At 40.9% G+C, this 12,500-nt stretch overlaps 1 protein-coding gene and 1 long non-coding RNA gene across 3 annotated transcripts in view; one reads left to right on the forward strand and one right to left on the reverse strand.

Annotated features, from left to right (window-relative positions):
• Window positions 1-12,500, forward strand: part of LOC147032979 (uncharacterized) — an 88,112-nt gene that overhangs the window by 139 nt on the left and 75,473 nt on the right. The window lies entirely within an intron of this gene.
• Window positions 9,795-12,500, reverse strand: part of LMO3 (LIM domain only 3) — a 203,166-nt gene continuing 200,460 nt past the window's right edge. For both annotated transcript variants that reach the window (XM_085871054.1, XM_085871053.1), the window contains exon 4: window positions 9,795-10,780. In XM_085871054.1, the coding sequence (XP_085727180.1) occupies window positions 10,675-10,780 (106 nt within the window). In that variant the 3' untranslated portion in view covers window positions 9,795-10,674. The remainder of the gene's footprint in view (window positions 10,781-12,500) is intronic.

Genomic DNA, 12,500 nt, shown 5'->3' on the forward strand with positions numbered 1-12,500 from the left:
ATTTGTAGTTAGATATATAAATAATACACTTGTTCATTTGTCCGTCTGTGTGCAACATTCAGTTCCACCCATTGGTTGGAAAGCTGAACTGACTCCACGCACAATTTCATCCTAAAAATCACAGCCACCATGTTGGTGCTGTGCAAAGCCAAAAACATATTCGTAGGTGACACCAATAACAGCATTGATGGTCTAGGATTGAGGGAGACTTGAACAAACAATGGGTGTGGGAAGGAATCTCGGGCAAGGAAAGACAAGATGGATACAGAAGGAAACTCACAGAAGGTAAAAATGGAAATGGGGAAGGAGGAGGGCTTGGGCTGGGGTGAGGGGGTGGGGGTGGGTTAACGAGGGTAGAAAAGATCATGCTTCTAAATTAGGGACGATCTGAAATGGTTCTGAGCAGCTGTCTTGAAGACCTGGAAGGAAGAATGAGATTGATGAGAACGTGGAAGTTGATTCCACACCACAAACAGGAAAGAGAGGAACAAATGAATGGAGGTTAGCTGATCCTAGATTTAGGAAGTTTTGCCAGAGGGGGGTTGATGGTGGACCATGTGAGCCCTCCAGAAACCTGTGGGGGGGGGTACAGAGCAGAGGGTGCAAGACCAGAGAGGAGGCGGGAGAAGATAAAGGGACCACCGACCTGTGTGAGGAAGGAGAGCCAGCCAATAGGGGAGAACAGTACTCCATCAAGCTGTGGATGAAGGCCTTGTAGGTGGACAGGAGTTCAGGAGTGCCAAGGAAGTACTTTGTTTGATGGAGGAAGTCCAGTCGGCGGCTGGCTTTGGAGGCCAACTTTGAATTGTGGTTTGCCCAAGAAGGATCATGGCTGATAATGAAACTGACACCCAAGACCTGATACGCAAGAAGAATGAGTGAACTTCACCAAGAGGATTGTGAAGAAAGTTGATCGGAAGTTTTGACAGACGGTTCTTTTGGAGGGAGAGATAGTGAGCGTGTGAGATTTATCAGGATTGAAAGACATATTCCAAGTGTTTGACCATATTGTTATTTTGTTCCAAAAACTGTGACGTGAAACAAAACGACGTTATTTGGATACGATTTTGCCATGTACATAGTGTTATGGTGGGATTTGTTCCCAGGGGTGGCGGGGGGGGGGGGGGAATTGATCACCCAAACTTCATTTAGTCTTCATCTAAGTACATATTAGAGAAAAATTAAACAAATCAAAACAGATGATTACTGAAACGAGAACGACACTCGGAAGAACACACACCACTGTCAGGCTGAACAGTTTAAATGTTGTATCCCACTGATCGGTCGGATCTTCACTTGAACCAATATCTAATCGGCTTGTTCTTGTCACCTATCCAACTTATCCAGTTAGTTGTGTGATAACTTATCCACAACTTTTTGAAATATCATGCTATATATCGTTTTTGGCCCCATCTCTCAATGGTGAAGAATCACTTGGAATATTAAAATTTTTTCGTGTCCAGATCCGGTTTCGGATCTTTATCAAACTCTGTGCTTAGACGGAATGTCTGAGCCAGCTCAGTGATGTGCCGGTACTCCCTTACACCACCACACCCAAATGGCGGTTTGGGTCTTCGAGGTCACCTTGCTCACTGGGTGTGGGGTGCTTTCTGTTTGGATGCTAATCATCCCAAACTCAGTCTGTCTTTTAATGGATGGATGATAAAGATTAATAACCAAAGCCATTTGCAAATCAGGGCAACTCGAACTACTCAGAGACCAAGTGACATCATGTCGTATTTAATAAGTAAATGGGGAGAGAGAACAAAGGACAAAATAATTTATCGTATTTACCCATTGTATTCATAAAGATACCACACCCTGGAATCTGACAAACGAAGCCAACTATTGTCCCATAATGTATTAACGACGTTCTATCGAAACGACAAAACAATGCAAATATACTCAATGTAAAAGTTGGTGACTTACTTATCATTAAGAAGAAGATAATAGGTTTAGGTTCGTTTATTGGCACAATTAGGCTGCTCATTGATCTCCACTGGTTCAACCTCCAAAATCCAGGCTGACTGCACATCTCAACTTTTGTTTCTCCCATGTGTCTTCTCCTCTATATAGGACTGTCTTCAGGAGGCTGCGTTATCCCACTCTTCCATCTAAGGGTTCAAGCAGGTGGTGCTGCCGTCATCTCATGTCATCCCCCATCCTGACCCACAATCTTAATTACCCCCATTAACTTTTGCTAACCCAACCCTCTTACTTGCGTGTCACAGTTTCCTCCTCTCCTCGACCTTTCCTGTTCGTTCATTCCCTTGCTTAATGTTCAATATCGGTTTATACCTTGCCCTTCCATCAGCCTCGTTGTTGTAAAGAAATATAATAATAATGATAGGATACATTTATGTTTGTCATATGTGTTGACTGTTATTATGGACATGAAGATTTCAAAAACAAAAAACCTTCCAAAGTTGAAAACTAATGCTCCACAAGGGCTTATTTACAGAGATGGCAGCCAACCCAAGGTTATTGGATAGTGGATCGATAAGAGGAGTGTGTGCTTGCTTTCTCTGGAAAATATTTTATGTGCATTAGCAGAGTGCTAATGGCCAGAATGGAACAAAGTTAATTAAACCACAAAAAAGATTCACTTTGTTTCATGTGATTGTGATATCACTCAAAGTCAATTAATGTCTTTATTTACATATGTCCTGTTCACAATGTAGAAACTGTGGAGGTTCAAAAAACTTATTGTATATAAAGTCGAGGCTCATGAAGGAATTAGAACATAGAATTTATCAGAAGGCAACAAGCCAAAAGGAATGGGGGGTGGGGGTGTTGGGAGGGGGGTCGGGGCTGGGGGAGAAAGAGAAAGAAAGAAAGAGAGACAGAACGAGAACGAACACCAACAGCAGCGTTGAAGGACAAAATAGATGGGGACAGACAAACAAAAGATGAGTAAGAATGATGGGTAGGGAAGGATGCATTGGGTAGACATATGGATACAGAAGCAAACTCTCCAAAAAAAAAGATACGACAGATAAGATTCAGGGGATTTACTTCATTTTGGTTGTCTGTTTTGTTGTGTATGTGTGTATTGTGTCTGTGTGTGTGTGTCCCTCTTTTCTGACCTCTCGCTCTTTTGTAATGAACCTTTTGTTCATAAAAGCCTGGAGGTGGTCATTTAGGGTATAGGATTTCGCCATTTAGGGTATAGGATTTCGCCATTCAGGGTATAGGATTTCGCCATTCAGGGTATAGGATTTCGCCATTCAGGATATAGGATTTCGCCATTCAGGGCGAGTGAATTGGCTTTAAAAATCCAGTAACGGGCCAATTAGGAAACACATTTAATTCGCTATTAAAAGATGAATACAAGAAACACCTCCACATTAAAAGAACACCTCCACATTTAATTTGACACCTCTCATCCATGTCAACCTCTGCCATGGTTATATCAGAATGAGCCGATTCATCATATGGTAATGGATGTTTAACCCAAATATGGGGCCGTTCAAAAATTACGTAATGCTCTTTGTTTTATGGAGGTGTATGTGGCGTGCTGACGGGCTTGATTAAACCTTGCTAATAATTTTTATTTGACATATTAGATTCTCTGGGGTCCCTTACCTCATCGTAACACTCGACCCAAACAAAGCCAATGGAAATCTGACGCACCAAACTTGGAGAGTGTGTAATCAGTAGAGGCCTACAGGCCTAAATAGGTTAGGCCCACCAGAAAACCAAGATGATGGCCATATCAATTTGTCAGTGTGCCATGGTTGGTGGAGTCAAGTGACAGATGTGGATGTGGTCCAGCAGCAGTCTGAAAAATGGGTGCACATTTCGAAAATCGATCCCCAACAACAACAACAGCAACGCAGAGCTCTTGTGGATGGGGGTGAATAGCTGTCTCGAAGACCTGGAGGGCAGAATGAGATTGAAAAGAATGTAGAAGTTGATTCCACAGGTGGAAAAAAAAAAAGAACGAATGAATGAGTCAAAGTGAGCAGTGTCCTGGGTTTTGGGAGTTTCACTAAAATGGGGTTGATGGTGGACTGCGTGCACCTTGCAGACACCTGTGGGTCGGGGAAGGAGGAGGGTTGCAAGACCCGAAAATAGGTGATAGAAGACAGAGAGACCACCAACCTGCCTGTGGTAGCAAAGTGATAGGCCTGTATCCATCCATGCATTGGGACTGTACTCTGTACAGAGAAATATTGCTGCCAAAGCCATCTTCTGAACTATTGAGCACAATCCTGGATGGGTCATCACTCCAACACAGGATACTCAAATGGCTCAATCATCCCAGCACCTGGTACTCATTTTGTTGACCTTGGAAGGATTACAGGCTGAATCAACCCCACCTGGTGTTAATTCAACAGTAAAACAGGATTTGAACTCAGGACCCGAGGATCCCAAGCCTGCTACCCTAACGATTAAGCCAACAACAGGAATATAGGCCCAGAGGCTCAGCTTCATCACGAGGGATTCCAATTATCTTTAAGGCCTTTGTTTCTATGGCATCAAGCTGAGCAAGATGTGAGGCAGGGGAGCCAGCCAAGAGGGGAGAGCAGTACTCCATCGAGCTGTGGATGAAGGCATTGTAGGTTGTGATGGGGAGGAGGGGCGTTGCGGTGGTGTTGGGTAGTTCGATTGAGAAAACATCAAAGGAAAAGTATGTACTGTATGATGATTACTAAGGAGACAAAATGTGGTTGGGAGGAGGGGGGAGCTGGATTGTGGAGAGTTGGGTGATGGTAAAATACCATCATTACACAATATGTCGATGATGCTGAAATTTAAGTCATTGTTTGACCTTTTCATTGCGATCTGGAATCATCATGTAACTTGTCGTTTAAACAGACAAAACAAAATTTGTCATTTAATTTGGTCATGTGTGTTGTGTAATTATTTTGATCCTTCATAAATTAATACAAGAGAAGTCCTTGTGTCTAATATTGAAGAAATTGTTGCTTTGAAAACAGCTTTTCGAGATCGATCTGCTATTGAAGAAAACAGTGTGTGCAGCATAAAGACAACAAATAAAATATAATTTTCAGCAGAAAAAATAAATAACAATAAAATCTTTGCACTTTAATGCAACACTTACCCACTTTAACATTGTAACAATAATTACCGTTCAGCAAGTTTCCGAATAAAAAGCATTATTATTAAATGCAAATTGTAAGAGCCCATTTGAAAGAAATGAGAGAAAATTGACCAAAAATGGTTTCCAAATTCCCTTTTGTGCGGCTCGGTAGAATACTTTTGTCCATTAAGCTGTCAGTTTGTACAATCGTAATGGCTTTCTCATAAGTAAGTTGCCTTTTGAAGGTGACACCTAAAGTCAATCGAGGAAAATGTCTTGTATGTGCAAATATCTAACCTGACAATTTGAAACATTCAGTCTGAGAACTGAAAGAGATAATTGCTTTTAGATACCCTTTTAGGCATACTTTAGCTAATGCTCCCGAACGAGCTTTTACAAAGATTAAGTGTAAAAGGAAAAACATCAGCAGTTTGGGAGAGCGATGGAAGTCCGTCTGCATTGAAAGTTTCACACACACAGTATGTGGACGTAAAATGGACTGTCTGTGTCTTACTTACGCAAGTGGTTAAGGGGGGTGAGAGTGACCATTTGCATGCATCATAATATTTTTATTTTTAAAATTTTACTAGTTATAGGCGTTCAGGATCCTTGACCACATTATAGAACATTGATCGAGGCGCTCACCTTTTCACCTGTATTCACTTTTAAATTCGTTTTCTCTGTAACCGCTGGACAGATTGACACAAAACTTTCAATTTCGGAGCGCCGACTCATGGATATTAAAAAAAAAAAATTATATGATGATTGGATGGAAAATGTGTCCAGAGTTCCAAAAAGTTTGTTATCTGTAGGCATGGTATGCAGGGTGTTTCATGTATCAGGAATAATCGGCCTCGACTTCGGACGAATCAACATTTTCTTTCTTATTATATAAACCTTTCCATAGAATGTTTTTCACATGATAAATGACATGAAAAGGATATTTTATAACACGTAGTTGCAGTTGTTGCTGCTGTCATGGTAGCTGCGGTTGTTGCTGTTGGAGTGTTCCTTCCATGTACTTTTATAATTTTTTATATTGCTTCATGAAATATAACTATAAATAATTTTGTGTCCTCCTTCCATGTCCTAAACTCTAAAGGGTTGATACTTTCATAGAATAATAAATGTTACCCTTGGATCCACTGCATTAAGCTCTCATTCCAGCTTCTTCTTCAGTTCCAGAAATCGGGATTTTAAAACAGACATTTTTATTCTGACTTGTAATAGGTGTCCACAACCATCCTTGACCACGTTGTGGAACGTCGGCCGAGGCCCTCACTTTTTCACCTTTATTCGCTTTTAAATACATTTTCTCCGCAACTGCTTAAGCGGTTGATGTGAAACTTTCAACATCGGAGTGCCAACCTATGGATAATTTTTAACAAAGTACAATGTTGATTGGATGAAAAATGTGGTCGGCGTTTCAAAAAAATAAAAAAAACAGTTTTCTGCAGACAGGTTTGCAAGAATAAACGGCCTCGACCCCACCTCGCTCGGCCTCGGCTGAATGAAATGGACAATTTTTTTTTCCAAGCAAATCGATTTTAGCTTTCCAACCAAGTAAACTGATCATTACGTTTCCACCGGTACCATTTTAATTATTCCACGACAGGAACCTTCTAGAGTCTAAAATGAGTCGTGACACATGAACGGACAGACACTTCTCCTTTTAGCAATCAATGATCACCATGAGGTTTAAATGTAAGGAATGTTGCAGAGTTGGGGGAAACACTATCAAACCGAGAAAGAGACACCACTGCCTCTCCTATGCTGAATCAAAAATTAATTTCCAAAAGTATTCGATAACATCAATCACATTTTCCGGCATTAGGTCGTACCATAAACACCATTCACTTTATAATGTACAGAGAATGAACAGCACAAGGATGGAGAGGAAGATGATCATCATCCAATCTTTTTCCCTTCTCCATGCCCTACATCAAGCCAGCCCATTTGGATAAATAATTTTGGATTACAGGAAAGATGACTGCTCTATATGAAATGGTTTATTGAAGCTTCTGTGCCACATGTTATGAAATCCACTTTTACATTGATTGGATCCTCCTTCACAGTAATAAGGGAATCATATAAAATGAACCTTTGTCAACATTTTCCCAAATGATAGTGTTACAGAAACAATACAGTGATTTAATGAAAATTATTTGACGCAATATCTGTTGTGTTACAAGCACGGTATGACCATTTTGGTTTCGGAGGTCACGTATTGGTGAGGATCCATATCTGTTAAACATATGTGAGGTGTCGTTTAAAGAATTTAATGTAGTTTGCTAGGGATAGTGATATAGCACAGAGGTACGCAAACTCACCTCTAAGCTGTTCAGCCTGGGTTTGAATCTTTACCAAGCTATAAACTGTCATCCTAATGTTTCGCAAAAAGGATGATTCATCAATGTGTGTGCCATCCATCAGACAACCTGCCATACATCAAACCAGCACTGGTCATTGGTCGACATTAAATATCCCACGGTGTCTTTCCTGAAGAGTCGGCGAATTATCGCGGGCATCCTTCATAAATTCACGCCACTTTCAGTTCAATATCCTGTGACGCAGTGTTGATCTGTCGAGGATTGGTTCAAGCCTTGAAATCATCGTTTCTCAAATTATTGTGACCACCCCAAGGCTCTGTCAAGAGTATGGGCCCTCATTATTATATTCATTGCCACCGCCAGTATGAATATTCTTTATAGTTGATATGCTCATTATATAACAATTACCTTTTGTATCGTTTGTGAGAAAAATTACTTTGTGAGATTTTTTTTCATCCCCCCCTCCCCCTTTCCATCCCAATTAGCTGTTCAGCTGAAGTCCTACTGTAAATTTGTGGCCTTTAGGCTATTATTAGGAACAATCTACTTATTACAGTCTTTATTAATTGAAGAGGGTGATTTTGCTGGGGTGATGGGATGACACATTCCATCATGTGAGAACACAATAAAAAAAGATGACCCAAAGCAAAAGGAAAAATAAATGAATGGGAAAAATAAATATGTAGGAAGGTAGAATGCTTGTCTTCAATAGAAGCAGTCAATGTGTATGCATGAACCAATCTCAGAGGTTTAAATACAGATTTGAAAATAAATGACAGCATGCCGAGTTTTGAAGTAAGTGACCTACAATTTGAGGCATGAGTTTTTAGAAAACCCAAAAAGAGAAAAAGGATGTGTTTTGACAAGAAATTTCAAAATGCCTTCAATCGTTTCCAGCATTGGATGTAATAAAAGTATTCCAACGAGAACGGCACTCAGCAATTTACGTTTCGTATCCCACTGATAGGCTGGATCTGAACCAAATCGAATCGACTTGTTATTGTCACCTACCAAACTCATACATCAAATTTTTGTCAAAATTCGTCCACAAAGTTTTGAAATATCGTTTTGGGCTCTATCTTTCAATGATGAAGAATCATTTTATAAATAAAAAAATTATTGTATCCAGATCTGGATCTTCACAAAATCAAATCATTCTGTCCTTGTCACACACCCAACCTGTCCACAAATTTTCATCCAGATCCGTCTACAACCTTTTGAGATATCCTGCACACAAACAAACAAACAGAAAGGGGTGAAAACATAATCTCCATCCACCTTCAGGGTCGGAGGTAAATACACCATGAAAAACAAGTCACACCGATATTTATTTTTAAAGTAGCAACTCCAAATTCTTTTTTATTTATTCTCATTGCAAAATATTGTTGTGACAGTTGGAAGTTTGACAGCATCGACTACCTAGTCACATCTTTGTACATAGCATGAGATGACAAATTATAGCAAAAGCACCTCTGGGTCCTTTGTCCAGATAATAATTAAACCAAAACGTGCAGCTTTTCATAACAAAGAAATTAAAATATACTACTCCATTTAATGCATACACGTACAGTGCAAATACATACATTTTGCTGCATAATGCAGGATATTTACAATGCAAGATGTCGGTCACTCGATAAGCAAAAAGCGGGCGGTAATGGCTAAAGCGACGATCTCTCATGTGCGAACAACAGGCTGATATCTCGTTTCAAAAACCTGCAAGTTATTCAGAAGCACGTACATTATCTCTCAAAAAAAATGTAGTGCTTTCCCAATAAAATGATAGAATCACCTAGTTGAGCAAACTTCATCCCCAAAAAGGTAATAACATTACTTTACAAACACTTGCACGATAACGTTACAAGTGTGGAGCTAAAGCGAGAGAGTCAGAGTGAGAGTTCGGGTGAGAGCAAGCCAGAGAGCAAGCAAATGAGAGAGAGAGAGAGAGAGAGAGAGAGAGAGAGAGAGAGAGAGAGAGAGAGAGAGAGAGAGAGAGAGAGAGAGAGAGAGAGAGACAGAGAGAGAGAGACCGAGAGAGAGAGAGAAAGACAGCGAGAGACAGCGAGAGAGAGAGAGAGAGAGAGAGAGAGAGAGAGAGAGAGAGAGAGAGAGCGAGAGAGAGAGAGAGAGAGAGAGAGAGACAGCGAGAGAGAGAGAGAGAGAGCGAGAGAGAGAGAGAGAGAGTTAAAGATACAGCGAGAGAGAGAGAGAGACAGCGAGAGAGAGAGAGAGACAGCGAGAGAGAGAGAGAGACAGCGAGAGAGAGAGAGTGCGAGACAGCGAGAGAGAGAGACAGCGAGAGAGAGAGACAGCGAGAGAGAGAGACAGCGAGAGAGAGAGAGAGAGACAGCGAGAGAGAGAGAGAGAGAGAGACAGCGAGAGAGAGAGAGAGAGAGACAGCGAGAGAGAGAGAGAGAGAGAGAGAGAGAGACAGCGAGAGAGAGAGAGAGAGAGAGAGAGACAGACAGACAGACAGACAGACAGACAGACAGACAGACAGACAGACAGACAGACAGACAGACAGACAGACAGACATAGACAAGTTCTTTACACATGTTGGGTAGATAACTGGCAGTGAGATTATGGTACTTAATACCTACTTCTCTACCCACCCCAATGCTTTTCTCCTCACACTCCCACCCTGTCAGCATACCATACAGTGCCAGTGAATGGGACATACGATTCGGTTGAAGGCAAATTTTTCAATAAGCTGCCCTATTTCAACATTCCAAAACCTACAAAGGGCTTCGCCTTTCACCAAATGAAAGGTGCATTGTCCACCTGTAACCGTATATCTCACTGGTGGATACAGGAAGTGCTGCAGGTCATTTCCAACCCAATTGGAGTAAAGAAAAGCGAATAAACTTTACCTGTAAAAAAACAAATTGCAATGCTGCTGGATTAACTGGTGCCAGAGAAGCCAGCTCAGAAAAGAAGTGGGAAATGAAAAACGCAGGATTCCAGGCCCGCGGAATCCAATGTTTATAATATCAGATGTGCAAAATTGATGGAACCAGGCAAAATTGATGGAACTGCGACATGGGAATATATTATGTTATATAATATATATTTATACTGTTTGAAACTGTACATAACACAATTAACACATGAGGAAAGTATGAGCAAAAGGTTTGGGAACAAAGAGTGGGGTAGGAGTAGGCCTCGGGGTGGGGGGGGGGAGGAGGCTGGTGGGAGGTTGGGAGGGGGAGTCAAACATCTTCTCCAGCAGGCAGTCCGATTATGTACAACCACTGAGTGAAGTGGTGCCAGCGGGAGGCTTGGACCTTTCAGCGCAGAGGCCTAGCGCACTTGTGCTTGATAATTCTCCTTCATTGCCCCTTCCTCATAGTCCATCTGGCAGAGGATCATGTTGTTTTTCAAGAAGAATTTGTCACCGACGCAGAACCTGAGAAAAGCAGTTAAGATTGGGGGAACAAAAAAGCATGAACACAAATGCATTCGCATCTTTGAAAGCACAAAATGAAGTACTTTTAAAGTGGCGCAAGAGCAAAGGGAATTTATATCGATTTACCGCAAGCCACTCTGTGGTAAGGAGTGGTAGAAGAGGTGGGTGAAAAATGCTGTTGGAATTGGCAAATTGAATGTTATATTTTGAAAAGTCATTTAAACTCATTCTATTGATGAAATACCACTTTTGTGTATATATATATATATATATATATATATATATATATATATATATATATATTTGTTGTATATACATGAAAATAAATAAATAAAAGAAAGACCCACTGACATCTCTCACCTGTGAATGGAGGGAATAGCCAATAAGCTCTTACCTAATCAACTAAACCCAGGTGGCTAGGATTATATAAATGAAATGACACCTCCCATGCTCTTCGAGCTGAAGAATCTGCATAAAGAAACCAAGAAGGCTGATGCAAGGTAAGCACTTTGCCGTTTAAAACCCTTCCCAGAGTTTCTCCACAGCTATAAAGATATTCACACATCGTACACCCTTGAGAATCTCAATGCTGCACACCTCCTCAGCTGCCAGACCGGTTTCATTGCTGATTGACGAATCATCAGCGACAGCACAGACAGTAATGCACACCAATGAGGCTCCCAAGCATGTACCACGTGCAAATGTCAAAAGCAGTCAATATATAAATAATAAAGAAAGGGTCTTTCTTTATTTTTCTTTGTAGCTGTGGAGGAACTCTGGGAAGGGTTTGAAACAGCAAAAGCGCTTTCCTTGTGTTGGCCTTCTTGGTTGCTTTATGCAGCTTCAGCAAGAAGAGCGTGGGAGGTGTCGATACGTGTGTGTATGTATATATATGTATGTATGTATATATATGTATATATATATATATATATATATATATATATATATATATATATATATATATATATATATATATATATATATATATATATATACACACATATATAGTCTAGTAGGGCGTGCTTACGCACTATAAGCATATGAACTGTGCTTCCCCATTGTCTCAGGTTTGGCTTCCCCATGAACAACCCCAAAATACAGGGTGGCCATAAAGTCTGGAAACACAGGGCCTCCACCACCCCCATTACGCCAGAGTGGTGAGGGAATGGTTGGATGATAATTTCCCTAACTGGATTGGATGACGTGGCCCTATGGAGTGGTTGCATGCTCACCAGATCTGCACCCTCTGGAAACATAGGGGCTCCACCACCCCCATTATGCCAGAGTGGTGAGGGAATGGTTGGATGATAATTTCCCTAACTGGATTGGACGACGTGGCCCTATGGAGTGGTTGCATGCTCACCAGATCTGAACCCCCTGATTACTTATTCTGGGGTATGCTGAAGACGCAGGTTTATTCAGTGAAAATCAGACACGAATCATGTGAGGCAACGCATCACGATGCATGTGCAGGGATTGATGGAAATGCTGCATCTCGTTCATTGCAATTTATCACAGCGCATTGAACTGTGCATTTCTCATGAGGGACAACACATTGAACATGTCAGGTATTGTAATGTCAATTAACCATTAATAATGTCTATTCGCCTATGTTTCGAGACTTTATGGCCACCCTGTTTAATACCACCTGCATTTGATTTTCCATTTATTTATTTTAATTGATTGATTAATTAATGTTTTCATTTACTGATATTCGATG

This window comes from Eptatretus burgeri, chromosome 2, assembly GCF_056783735.1.
Source record: "Eptatretus burgeri isolate ZD-2024b chromosome 2, Ebu_testis_v1, whole genome shotgun sequence".
Classification (NCBI taxonomy): Eukaryota; Metazoa; Chordata; class Myxini; order Myxiniformes; family Myxinidae; genus Eptatretus; species Eptatretus burgeri.